The sequence below is a fragment of the Hippoglossus stenolepis genome, chromosome 4 (assembly GCF_022539355.2).
Source record: "Hippoglossus stenolepis isolate QCI-W04-F060 chromosome 4, HSTE1.2, whole genome shotgun sequence".
Lineage (NCBI taxonomy): Eukaryota > Metazoa > Chordata > Actinopteri > Pleuronectiformes > Pleuronectidae > Hippoglossus > Hippoglossus stenolepis.
Genome location: NC_061486.1, coordinates 2,604,099 through 2,616,408, shown reverse-complemented (window position 1 = coordinate 2,616,408; position 12,310 = coordinate 2,604,099). Strand labels below are relative to the sequence as shown.

The 12,310-nt window shown below is 41.5% G+C and overlaps 1 protein-coding gene across 9 annotated transcripts in view; it reads left to right on the top strand.

Moving 5' to 3' along the window:
- mark4b (MAP/microtubule affinity-regulating kinase 4b) overlaps positions 1–12,310 on the top strand; it is a 40,348-nt gene that overhangs the window by 6,245 nt on the left and 21,793 nt on the right. For all 9 annotated transcript variants that reach the window (XM_047339588.1, XM_035154584.2, XM_035154585.2 and 6 more), the window contains exons 2-3: positions 6,998–7,195; positions 8,416–8,469. In XM_047339588.1, coding sequence (XP_047195544.1) covers positions 6,998–7,195; positions 8,416–8,469 — 252 coding nt within the window. The remainder of the gene's footprint in view (positions 1–6,997; positions 7,196–8,415; positions 8,470–12,310) is intronic.

Genomic DNA, 12,310 nt, shown 5'->3' with positions numbered 1-12,310 from the left:
ATCTGTAGTTTCTCAGTGTCTTGACAGTTTCATGTCAGGATGTAGATAAATGTGGATAAACTAAAAATGTGTTTTTTGAAAAATATCCTAATTTAAACAGTAAGATCTGTATTTTCTCACAGATCTCAAAAGCAATGTTTCTGCATTTACAAACCCCCTTTCTTCTATTCAAGTTAGTTTTTTCAATTGGATGGACAATGGTGACAAAGTCATATGGTATCTACATATGTTCCAACAGGTTGTTCTTCTCTAGACACTGCGTCAAAGCTGGTTTCCTTACAGTGCACTTTGACTTCATGTTTATTCTTAGCCGCTTGAGATTAAGACAGCGTCAAATGTTCTTTGTGTGTGTGTGTGTGTGTGTGGCAATCGTCTTGTTGTCATCCAGAGGAAATGTCACATCAGAACAAGCGGCCACTGTTACTGTCCATTAGCTGAGCACTGTAACAGGAGTGTCCTTCAATTGTGGTCAGCAGAAACAAAAAGCCTGTGATATTGTTATTTTACTTGTACTGTCATTTTCAATTTGAGGTTTCCTTTCGGGTTGAGCAGGCGTTTTTAAAACTCTATTAAATAGTCGCAACATCAGTACATCGTAGGAGTCTTCGACTTTTGACTTCCCCAAACAGTGAGGTGTCAGGTTCCTGCAGAAGACTGTAATCTCAAAGAAACACGTCAGCATTTATGAGGCAATAATTCCACAATACGCTTTTGTTTCAAAATAAAAGAATAAATGGATATTTTCTCACACAACTCATACACAGAAGTTCCCTGTTTCAACCAGGTAGCTCAAGAACAATGTTTTTATTTCCTATAGAGGTGATGCCCAAAACTACAAAAATATGACAGAGGTTGATATTTTTCTAAAATTGTTGGGTAAGAAGCTGTGTCTTGTGAGCATCTGCATCTCAGAGCCTACAGTGACTCGGAGGTTTGGGAACAGCGGAGAATCCGTTTGTGTAGCGACTGTGAGAGAAGCCAAGGGGTGACTCGGTTGTTTAATCTGCTGCTGTTGATCCAAACAGAATAAATCTGACCCGTCCTAAGCCTGGTCCGATGATCACAGCCCTGTGGTGAATGATATGCTGAGTAATGAGGCAGGTCTCCAGAGTCGCACAGAGCGCATCACTGTGCGTGTGTGTACTGCACTATGGAGACTGAGGAATCCTGTTACACTTTGCAGAGTGACGCCAGATAATGTCAGACTGGAGGAGGGAGGTGCTCGAACCCTCAATGTGGGGTTGTAGAAGTCCTCTTCAAAATATTTATTTTTGACCCACCACATAGTTGTCAACAGAAGTTAAGAAGATGTTAGTTTTAGTTTTTTGTTGAATCCATTCCAAGATGTTCCGATATAAGAAGGTAATAGACTTGAGAGAGAGCCTCTTGTTGTAAGAAATAGTGGCAAAATTTTCAAGGAAATCTTGTTGTGCTTTACAGACAAGGTTAACTGGAGTTACTTTCTAAATAAGATGGTGAAAAGCAAATAGACACAGTCTTCTATCCACAGCCAGATTCAAGCTCCTTTTAATGAGGATTCGAGTCCTGGAAGCTATAATCAACATGCTGAGGAGTGAGACCTTCATGATTGTTAAAGTCGTGGAAAAACCTGACCCTGGCAATTACCATGATTTAGTATGAACCCAATGTGTTTTAGAGCACAGAACCTTTGCTACTTGAACTGTACTTGGCACATGAGACAGAAGGCTAAGATTGGGCCTCTATTCAGAACAACACAATTCAGCCTGACCTGGGGAAATGTACAGTGAGTGTGAGAGAGTGAGGCCTTACGGTAAAAAACGGTTTGACCCATCGCCTGGCTAATGGTTATTGGGAGGAATTTCAATAAGTCTGGCAGACAGTGACAAATGAGCAGCTGTGATGTGATATTTCAAGAATTCTCTCAAAAAACATGTTCTCCGTAAGTACAAAATAAGAAATGTAAGAAGAAGTGAATTATTGGTCATTTATTTTGTTTTCGTGGGCTGGAGTGCAGCTTATGATAATTACTCACAGTGCAAGTTAGTTTAATTTCACCTCAAAGCTTTTGTGGTACGGTATGTACTGCATTTGCAGCTCCCTCAAAAGAAAGCAAGTGAGCCGGGTTTGAATCCAGAACCTTTTCTTGTCATCCTCGACTGCCTCTGTCTAATGACGCAGAAAAGCCAGAAATAAATAATCAAAGGTCAATTCTATTATCACGGTTAATTATTATAAAACTCAGACATTTCAATCTGTTCCTCCTGCCATTGAACTACCTCTGTCATCCCTTCCAGCCCCAAGTGCTTAGTCATGAAAAAATATCCTGTAATGAAAAGATAAACAAAAGCAGTTTTATTGGAAGGTTTTATATTTTCAATTATAATTTCTTTAATCAGGCTGAATTACCTGATTCACTAATTCAGTCTAATAACTAACATTTGATTGATAAAAACTGATGCTCATTACTGAAAGTTTACATATGAACATTTAACACAGTGGCTAATTGCCAGTTAGCATTTTGCCCTAGAACAAGTGTATTATTTGCCATTAAAGGCTTTCTGCTTTGTAAAGAAATTAAAAGGGAAATTTGCTGGGCTCCACCAGCTGCACAGTATCAGACAGTGTCTGTCTGTCACTGCTCACTGACATGTTTTTCTGGCAGCTCTCGATTCCTTGTGCAAACTGCCAGGAAACGCTTACTGAGTGTTGCAGCGCAACATGTGACAGGCCTGCTGTGATCGCTGTGACAGCTCTCTGCTGGACAGGAAGTGATGCAGGTTAAGTTAATGCAACTTCCTGCTGCACTTCTCACACACTCCTGATCGATGGCTGACATGTGAGGAGTCTATACGAGTTAGAGACGTTTGAAGATTTAGCTGAAGTCTGGATTTGCTGTGCGGTTGTGAAAATTGGGAAACTTGTAAAAAGTACAGCATTTGCACTGACTGGAATAAACAGCACAGATGTAATTTAGTCAAATGAGCTATAATGATAACTCATCCTTTTATTTTCAGTAGGGTTTTCTCTTTGTTGTGGAGACAGTGTGTCTGCCGGTGTGTGTCAGAGTCAGTGACAAACCAGTCTGAGGCCACGAGGCCGAGAGGCCGAGAGCCACAGCAGCTAGAGAGGAAGAGGAAACCGGGCACACACTGTGGATCAGTGTGTGTATTAGCAGGAGTTGAGGATGGTTCAAAGTTATGCCACCACTCTGCTGGGGACCAACGTCAAATATCCGGTCTTTACACAACACCACCATATCAACGCACACACTCAGACCCACAGTACGTCCAGGCAGCAGCACTCAGACACCTCCCTCAGGGCGTGGGCCATTGTTTGGAAACATGTTTCTGTTCGTCACAGTACGAGCGTTGACGTAGCAGTGGCCTGCCGCTCCCCCAGCTTTGTTTAATACAACACTAATAGAACAAAGAAGAAAGAGAACATCACATTTACATTTTGCATTTTCAGCATCAACACTGACACCCACATGTAGAGTTATTTATGAGTCCAGTTGCAGAATAAGCAATAAAATCTACATTACTAACATAAAAATATCACTTACTGGCTGCAGGTGACAAGATAGAATAAGCCTGTAGCTTAGCAGTGACACAGAAGCAACATGAAAAGAACAAACAAAGATGCTGAAGATGCTCAAACAGCCAAATGAACATTATTGTAAACTGAGAAACTAATTAGTTTGAAGTACAAAGTTGATGTGGAGTCATGCTCTGTCAAATTAGGCACAGTCACAAGAGAAGAACTGTGTCACTAGATTCACGAGTTTCAATTCATGTGAGTTTTACATTCAGCTGTACGCCCACACACACAGCACAGATGGAGCATAACTGCTGTACTGTGTGATGGAATGCCAGACATGCAAACATGCGTTTAATTCCAGCATCAGATATTGTGCTCAACCTCTCCTTCCATGATGCTCTGTCCAGATTGTAACATATACAACAAAGGAGTGGAATAATTCTCCAAATCCACAGTTCAGATTTACAGGAGGCACCAAAATGGATGAACTTAGGGGGTCTGCGATCTCAGAATTATTATTACCTCCACCAAGTTTTCTCCTCTGTCCGTCTGTTGGTTGGTTACAAAGTGAAACAGCCTAATATTTGGGAGCCTGGATGGAGTCCTTGTTAACTGCTGGTTACGAAGCAGTTAATAATATAATTACATATTATATTAAAAAATCAGTAGCTTTGAGAGACGGTTACATAAACAACTTTAATATTCCCTTTTTCCAAGGATTTTGCTTCGAGCTTAAATTCAGATATTTTGGAGGGAAACTTAACTGACCCATTTTAGCTTGTTGTTTAAATAATTGAAAAACACAGACAGTCTTTGTCTGTTTCTCTAACACATGATCACGATCACCCAGCAGACATGTCATCATAAAACTACAGACTAATAGTTGCTGTTTTTACTGTTGTTTGTGACAGTTTCTATATTTGGATTTTCCTAATCATGGTGTCCTGATCCAGAATCCAATCAGGACTAATTATAAAGGCTTAAAATACATACATAAGATGTGAAGGAAAGTTGTTTAAATGACAACTGCCCTATTTGAAATAACACCATTGGGGCATTATTAGCTGGGTCTAGCTTCAGTTGCATCCTTGACTCTTCCATGTGCCCCACAAGCTGCACCAGCAGCCGAGAGCAATGAGTTAAGCAGGAAACGTTGAGGTGTAGGGCATCGTCACAGAGAATTGGATTCAGTTCGCAAAGGACAAGGTGCAGCTTGTTTGCTGAATGTGCAAATTACATAGTAAGAGCCACCCCCTCCCTTACACACACACACATACAGAGGCACACATACACACACACACAAACACATTCACGTAACCGTCCACCAGCCCTCCATCTATCTCTGATACCAAATGTCACCCTACATGTATAATGATGCATGGGGGGAGGTTTCATCCCCCCACTTTCCACCCAAATACCTCTGCCTGCACCAATCTGCTGGCAAGAAACCTTGTCACACTTCGCCCAACTGCACACACACACACACTTTCACACAGAGGCCTCCTCTTGAATGAAACTGCGTGGTAATCAGAAGGAGTGGGGAATCGATGGACTCCTTGAAAGAAGTATGTGGGGTGGAGGGGTGTTATAGGGCACTGGGGGTGGGGGGGTGGTAGAAGGCAGCATGAAGCTCAAATTGATGTGAGGTCGCTGAAAATAAAGATTGTGGCGCTAGACAAAAGAGAGGGCGGGTCCAGGCTGGAGAGTAGACGAGAGGGAAGGGAGGCAAATTGATTTGTCTGGGGGATGGGGGACAAGCTAGGGGAAAGAGAAGAAGGGAGAATAAATGGATGGGGGGAGGGTGAGGAGAAAGTGAAAATTGGTGTGGAATAAATTGGGACAAACACCATATTCTGCTTTATGGCTGCAGTATACTACAAAGTGCTTTACAGAGATTTTCCAGACAGGAAAGCTGCTCCAGTGTTTCCTTTACAACTTCAATACCAGATTCAGGTTTTGTTGGTGTTTTGTGATGAACTCTCCACAGATACTGATCAAATTCATCTAAACATCTTCCGTCTGTGTCTCTGCTTCGTATCAGACTACCACAACAAATTGTCAACCTATTGATTTTGCATTTTGGCAATAGAAAGCGGTAAAAATGAAAGACTGAAGAAGATGGTGAGGAAACATGATGTGAACAATAAAGGAAAAAGAAGCTCTGAGTGAGCCAATCAGATGCCTTTTGGCAAATGAATGAGTGGCTGGAAAGGAAGATGCAGGAACAGGTGGATTATTTGTGAGTGAAGGTTTGAGAATGAAGGAGGGTATGAAGGAAGAAAGAAGAATTTTATTTAGGAAGATGTAACAACATGAATTCTGTAGAAAACCTTGTTACCTGTGCTGAGGAGGTTATGTGTTAATCCCTCATTTGTCTGTTAGTGAACAGGATTACTAAAATCTACTGGACAGATTACTTTACACTGGGTGGAAGGCTGTGGTAAAGGTCAGGGAAGAACTCATTACATTTCGGTGGGGATCCAGGGATTTTTTTTCACTTTATTTAACATGGGGAGATCGGGACCTTTTCCTTGATTTCTCATGGAATAATTCATGGTAATGGATAAAAACAATCAGACATATTTAGGGGACTGATATTTATGAGTGTGTGTAATTTGGTGCTGATCCAAATAAAAATACATCTTGGTTTTATTTAAAACAGTTGCAGACTGTGTCTATGCACTGTGTGAAAATCTTGTGATCCCACCACAGAGTTCACCACAGTGGGTGCATTTCAAAATGATGTGGTTTCGTCTGTGTGTGAGCGTTTAGGTTTTTTGTTCTCAGCTCTAGGTTTAAAATAAAGCTTGTCATGTGTATCAGCAGAGAGTCAGGAGTTCCGGGCAGATGAGTTCCCCCCCCTCACGTCATCCGGCCACAGATAAAATACGTGTCTAACACCGGTGACCTCACAGCCACATATGAATGTGAGGAATGCAGACTCGCTGTTCACCTTTTGGATATTTGGCGCCAGGTGGTAGTCACATGACTACAGGACCACAGTCAAGGTCACATGGTGTTGGTCACACGGTGTTGGTCCCACGGATGTTCGTAAACACTGATTAGGGAGTTTGTATGTACAGTGAAACTTTCTTTACTCATTTGTCATCTGTAAAAGGATGGAAACCTCTGATACAAATAGAGATTAGAGCTGCATTTTCAGGATTAATTGATTGATATGGTCGAAGGTGATGTCTTTATATACGTGTTTTGTCTGAGCAGTCGAAAAAATCTAAACCTACTCAATTTACAGTCTTTGAAAATACAGGAAAGCAAAACAGTTCTCGAATTTGACTAATTCAGCTGAGATACAGATGTTTTATGAGCATTATCAAGACTTAGATTTTCTTTCACTTACTCAAAACCAACATTGTTCAATATGGAGTAAAGAATGGTTTTGAACTCGATGAAGATCGGCTACAAAGCAGTGTATTAATTCAGTGTTTGGTTATACTGACAGTGATTTCTCTCTCCACAGCATACCTCCCTGTCGGCGAGCCGCTCAGAGAAGGGTACTGGCTGGTCAAGCCGCTCACTTGGGGCCAGATGTCGTAACTCCATCGCTTTGTGTTCGGACGAGCAGCCGCACATCGGAAACTACCGACTGCTCAAAACTATCGGCAAGGGGAACTTTGCCAAGGTCAAACTGGCACGGCACATACTAACCGGCAGAGAGGTGAGTTCAAAGAAACAAGACGGTAGAAGATGGTGTTAGTGTCAATAAAGTTATGCCTGTTGGAACCATAAACTGAATTTAAAGGTTGACCATATGACAGCTCCCCAAAAGTGATGCCAACCCAACTTGACCTCCCCCTGGTGGCTGGTTGGAGTATAGGCCATAAACCGAGCCTCCTCCACTAGTTGAAGCAGACTCCAGTGTAATCGGAAGAGAATAAGAAAACAAGCAAGTCCTGTGACTCAGCCGACAGATGGATTTTTAAAGGGCTCTTCCCACAAGTTCAAAGCACCTTCTGTTATCGTTTCACAGTCAGCCGGTACTGTCTCGTCTCACGGCACAATCAAAGCCTGAAACCCTTGAAGAGAGACAGTTGTGTTTTATTGTGTAGGTGTATGTCTGTTTAGTTTAAATACACTGTAGTCCTTTTTCTCGTAAAATCCATGACCTACATGAGCCGTTGATATTTCCATCAGGCCCATGAGAAAGTTCATGTTTCTGCCGCTGGCTCGATCATGTGAGAGCTGCTGCGTTCCACCCACGTAAAGAAGGAGTCAGTCATATACTGGTGGTTTAACTTGGCAGTTTGACGCAGTGTTTGATCAGGCCACCACATGTTGTTAAGCCTCTTATGAAGCCCTGGTTTAGATTTCATTGTTTTCACTACATGCTTTTTAATTTGCTTGTTTATTCCCCCCCCCCCAATGTAATGTTGATTAAGGGCTATAACACTTATGTTGTTTCATTGTAATCCATTGTGCTTATGGTGAGGAAGCTGGTCTCCAGAGCACATTGCTCAGCAGCTCTGATAAACACAGACAGCTTTATACAGTTTAGAAACTGTGGTAGTTCATAATAAATTAAATTAGAGATCAAACAGAAACTATTTGGATAAATTTGTGGTTAATTTTCTATATCAAATGTTTTCTTATTTGAATTGATCAGTTGTGCAGATTTGCGCCTGTTCTTTGAATATGTTGACAAAATGAGACGTTGTACATCTTCTCAGGCTTTAGGACATCGTTATTATCTAAGTACAGCTCAGTTTACAGTCATTGTAAAACAGAGAAAAATATTTATATTTTATAATATTTTTCGAGCTAGTGTCTTGAATGGTTTGTTGCAACAAACGAGTAACTTTGTGTGCATGTGTGTGATTAATATATTTTCTCTGCAAGATTGTAATTATTAATTTCTTTATCTGTTTTTTTTCCTAACAGGTTGCAATAAAGATCATCGATAAAACACAACTCAACCCAACCAGCCTCCAGAAGGTGAGTGACGCGTTGCTCTGAGTTTGTGTGCAGTCGTTGAAAACAAAGATAATGACATCGCAGAACCAGAAAACACACATACACATTCTTAAAGCAGAAACAAATTACCCACTTTTTATTTCTTTACTTTCTTTTTTGTGATCCCTGTTTCAGTCCTTTTCATTTGTCCCCAAACTGTTTGTGCTTTTATTTTAAAGATTCAACAGACAGCGAGTCTGCTCTTGGAAGTGTTTGCTTGCATTAGTGTTGCATCAGGAGCAGTCGTTGAGCTCAATAACATCTTGTGATGCTTTGGCTCAGATGACTCTTGTATGAACTTTGACCTCATGGTTGTTATGTGAAACTTAATGTTTTAGAAGTGGGCTGCACACACGGTTAGAGAGCTGAGCTCAGCCGCTCAGCTCCTCCTGGACTTAACTAAGACGAGGCTCATAACCAGAGGTGACCGTGCCTTTGCAGTAGCCGCCCACAACTTGTGGAACAACTTACCACTCCACATTAGATCTGCCCCCTCTCTAGCTCACTTCAAATCTTTACTAAAAACACATCTGCTCTTCTTGGCATTCTCCTCGAGTAGAGAAAAGGTGGTTTAAAATGTGCTTATAAATAAACTCGATATAGTTTCACTCAGTCCCTGAGTCATTGAGTTGTAGTTTGCGTCAGTATAATATAACCACCGAGTCCACTGGAACTAACCAGGTCAAAGGAGTAATGTGCGTCACTGTATGCATGTCTAGTGACATCTAGGGGTCCTGTATTAACTATGTGTATTGCGCTCACGGCTTAATGAGGCTAGGCCCTCTCCTGTGTGAACTTGGCCCGCTGTGGATGTTTGAGCGTGCACGTGTGATGCATGTGTTCGTTGAGAGCGATCTAATGACACAAAATTGAGTGACAAACTTTGCCGCAGGCCTGCAGCCTGTTTTGAAGCTGGGAACGTTGCACTGTTTTTGTTTACTGCTTTGTCATTAATGGAATGTTCACCTGTGAAAATTAAGCGGATTTGAAAGATTGATAGGTTTTTATCTTGTATAACATTTCTAAAATCTAACTAATTAAAACAAGAGAATTCTACTCATCATAGAAAAGAACCAGCGTTTACAAAGGAAGTGTTGTCATCAGTTTACAGACTGAATCAACTGAAGACTCTAGTTTTGTTTCTCGGAATACACCGGGACAAAACTTTTATAAAGAACCATCATCGTGTCACTAACCACAGTTGAGACTGTGTCAGTGTTATCACCACCTGATAAAATACTGACAGAGGTGAAACTGAGGTGATGGGTGGCTGTGTGTCCCTTTTGTCTTTGCTTTGTGGGAAACAGAGACTTTCCTACGCTGATAAGCATCTGTGAGATTCATTTGCCTGAATCTGTCAGCTAAGACCTTGATTTTTACTGTGTGTGTGTGTGTGTGTGTGTGTGTGTGTGTGTGTGTGTGTGTGTGTGTGTGTGTGTGTGTGTGTGTGTGTGTGTGTGTGTGTGTGTGTGTGTGTGTGTGTGTGTGTGTGTGTGTGTGTGTGTGTGTGTGTGTGTGTTCTGCAGTGGTCAGGGATGGGCAGGCCAGTTGTGTTCTGTTCTGTCAGCATTTTGTCGTCAGTGACACTGAAACACTGCAAGGTGACAGCGTCCACTTAGATGAATCTGCATGGGATTTCTTGTACGTGATCTTTTTTTTGATTAATCGATTTAGTTTATAAACTATTACAAGATAGTGTAAGTAATAATTTACAAACTATTGTACATCATGGAAAATGTGCAGACTGTAATGACTTATTATTGATTAAATCTTTCACACTTTGTTTCAACTAGTGGATTCTTTTTTTCAGTAAAATGTAAAGATATTGTTTTCAATTAATTATTCAAATTCTTCTTTTCTCTGACCAACTGTGAAAAACTACAAAATCTTCACTTGTATTTTTCTATAAAACAGAAACGGAATTTATCCACTCTTACTCTTTCATGGAAGATTGATTTGCTGTATGTGTTTCAACGTACCTAATATATTAGCATTTTAATTTTTAAATGCATTAAAATTTGAAATAAAAAGGGGAATCTCTATAGTTCCTCTTTGACTCTCTTTCACTTTACAGTCTGTTATGCCTCAGTCTATATTCTGTCAACCTCTCTGTACAGTAGCTTTACGCCCCACTTCTCTCTCTCTCTCTCTTTTTCCCCTCTCCTCTTCTTTTTCTCTTTACTGTCGCTGCGTGTCCCACTTTCTCTCCTTTCTCCCCAGGCGATATGTTGATCTACTGTAATCACAGCTGTACCCTCTTCCATCTGTTCTGCTAGTTTGTCTCTTAGAACCATTTCAGGGATGTAGGGACTGTCAGTTTTTGCATTTTCAAAAGAGTTCTCAATTTGGTGAATAGACAGTTCTGTCAAAGTGCCACTGTGCAAACTCCCTACTTCACCCAGGTACCAGGCTGATCGAATGCAGCAGGTTGAAGAAAGAATCTGGCCTTGACATACGTCATATATGTTGCCAGTGCAGCTGTACGTAATCATGGATAGTGGATAATAAGACTGGGTGTTAAAACAATATTTAGCAAATTGAAAAGCTACACCTTCTATATACCGTTAATTGTTGTCTTGGAAAAGAGTGATTACGCAGTTTTAAAGGTGTTTATGAGCAGGGTTGGAAATCCGAATGTCAGACTCAGACATTAATTTAGTGGAAGAGTTAGATACACTTTAAAAATTGTATGTTGTTTGACAGAAAACCTTTGTATCCACTGAATAGCAGTTAAATCTCTTTGCAGGTTTTTATCAGTCTCTCGCTGCTGTTTTCCTAAACTTTCAAAGCGGCACAGAGGATCGAGTGGGGTTCTGTTGTGCACTCTTCCCCTGCCGTGTGTGTTGTTGGATAATCTGCCAGAATATGTGGGGCCCCATCAAAGCCTGGTGGTACTTTGAGCACTGGAGAATTTTGCAGCCAGCCATGCAGTGTTGTGCACAAAAAGTGAAGTGTATGTGTGTGCAGGCAGGACAGTGTTTGGGCCACCGTCTAATGCTATAAAGTGTTTTTTTTCCCCTCACCCAGGCCCCTTTCAGCCAGGAGCTGAATTCCAGACAGGCAAACAAAAGGGTCGGGCGGGGTGGGGGTGTGATGGGGGCCTTGGCACAGAAGCAGGGACCCTGAGAAAGACGAGATACAGAGCTGAACCAAAGGGAACAGACTGTGTGTGTGTGTGTGTGTGTGTGTGTCGGCCTAAGTGAATGATAACAGGCCGATAACCCCACAGCCTGACACGGTCTCTTCCCTGCCTTTGTGTGCACGCGTAATGCCATTATCTGCATTGCTATTGTCCCTGTGGGTGTCTGTGCATAATAATATTGTGGCCGCTCTTCGCATTGTTTTGATTGTGCCAGAATGTGTAGAGAATAATTAGAGGATGAAGGGACAAGAGGGTGGACAGACTGGGACCAGAAGGTTTTCCCACAACAACAGAAATAGAACAGTAGAAGAGAGGAGAGACGTTCAATGCCCTGCGCTTTGGTCTGCCCTAATCCTTCTCTCCCTCCTTTACTCTTCCTTGTTTGGCCAGCGTCTATTAAACTATATATAATTCTCCTTATTTAATCAAGCTGAGTCAGGCTCCTAATGATCTAGGTCAAACTGCCAGCAAAACGAGAAACAGAATTAAACTACAGCTACTCCTCATTAATGATTCAGCCCCTCGTTGACAGGCCTGGGAGCTCCACTTACCGCTGTACATTATGGGTATGGAGGCGCTGGAAGATTGTGTTTGTTATGGTCAGTTTTTTGGTATAACGTAGAAGGGCAGTGCTCCCAGCAACAGGCAACAAAAGGAGGAGCGGGGTCAAAAGTCTATTCA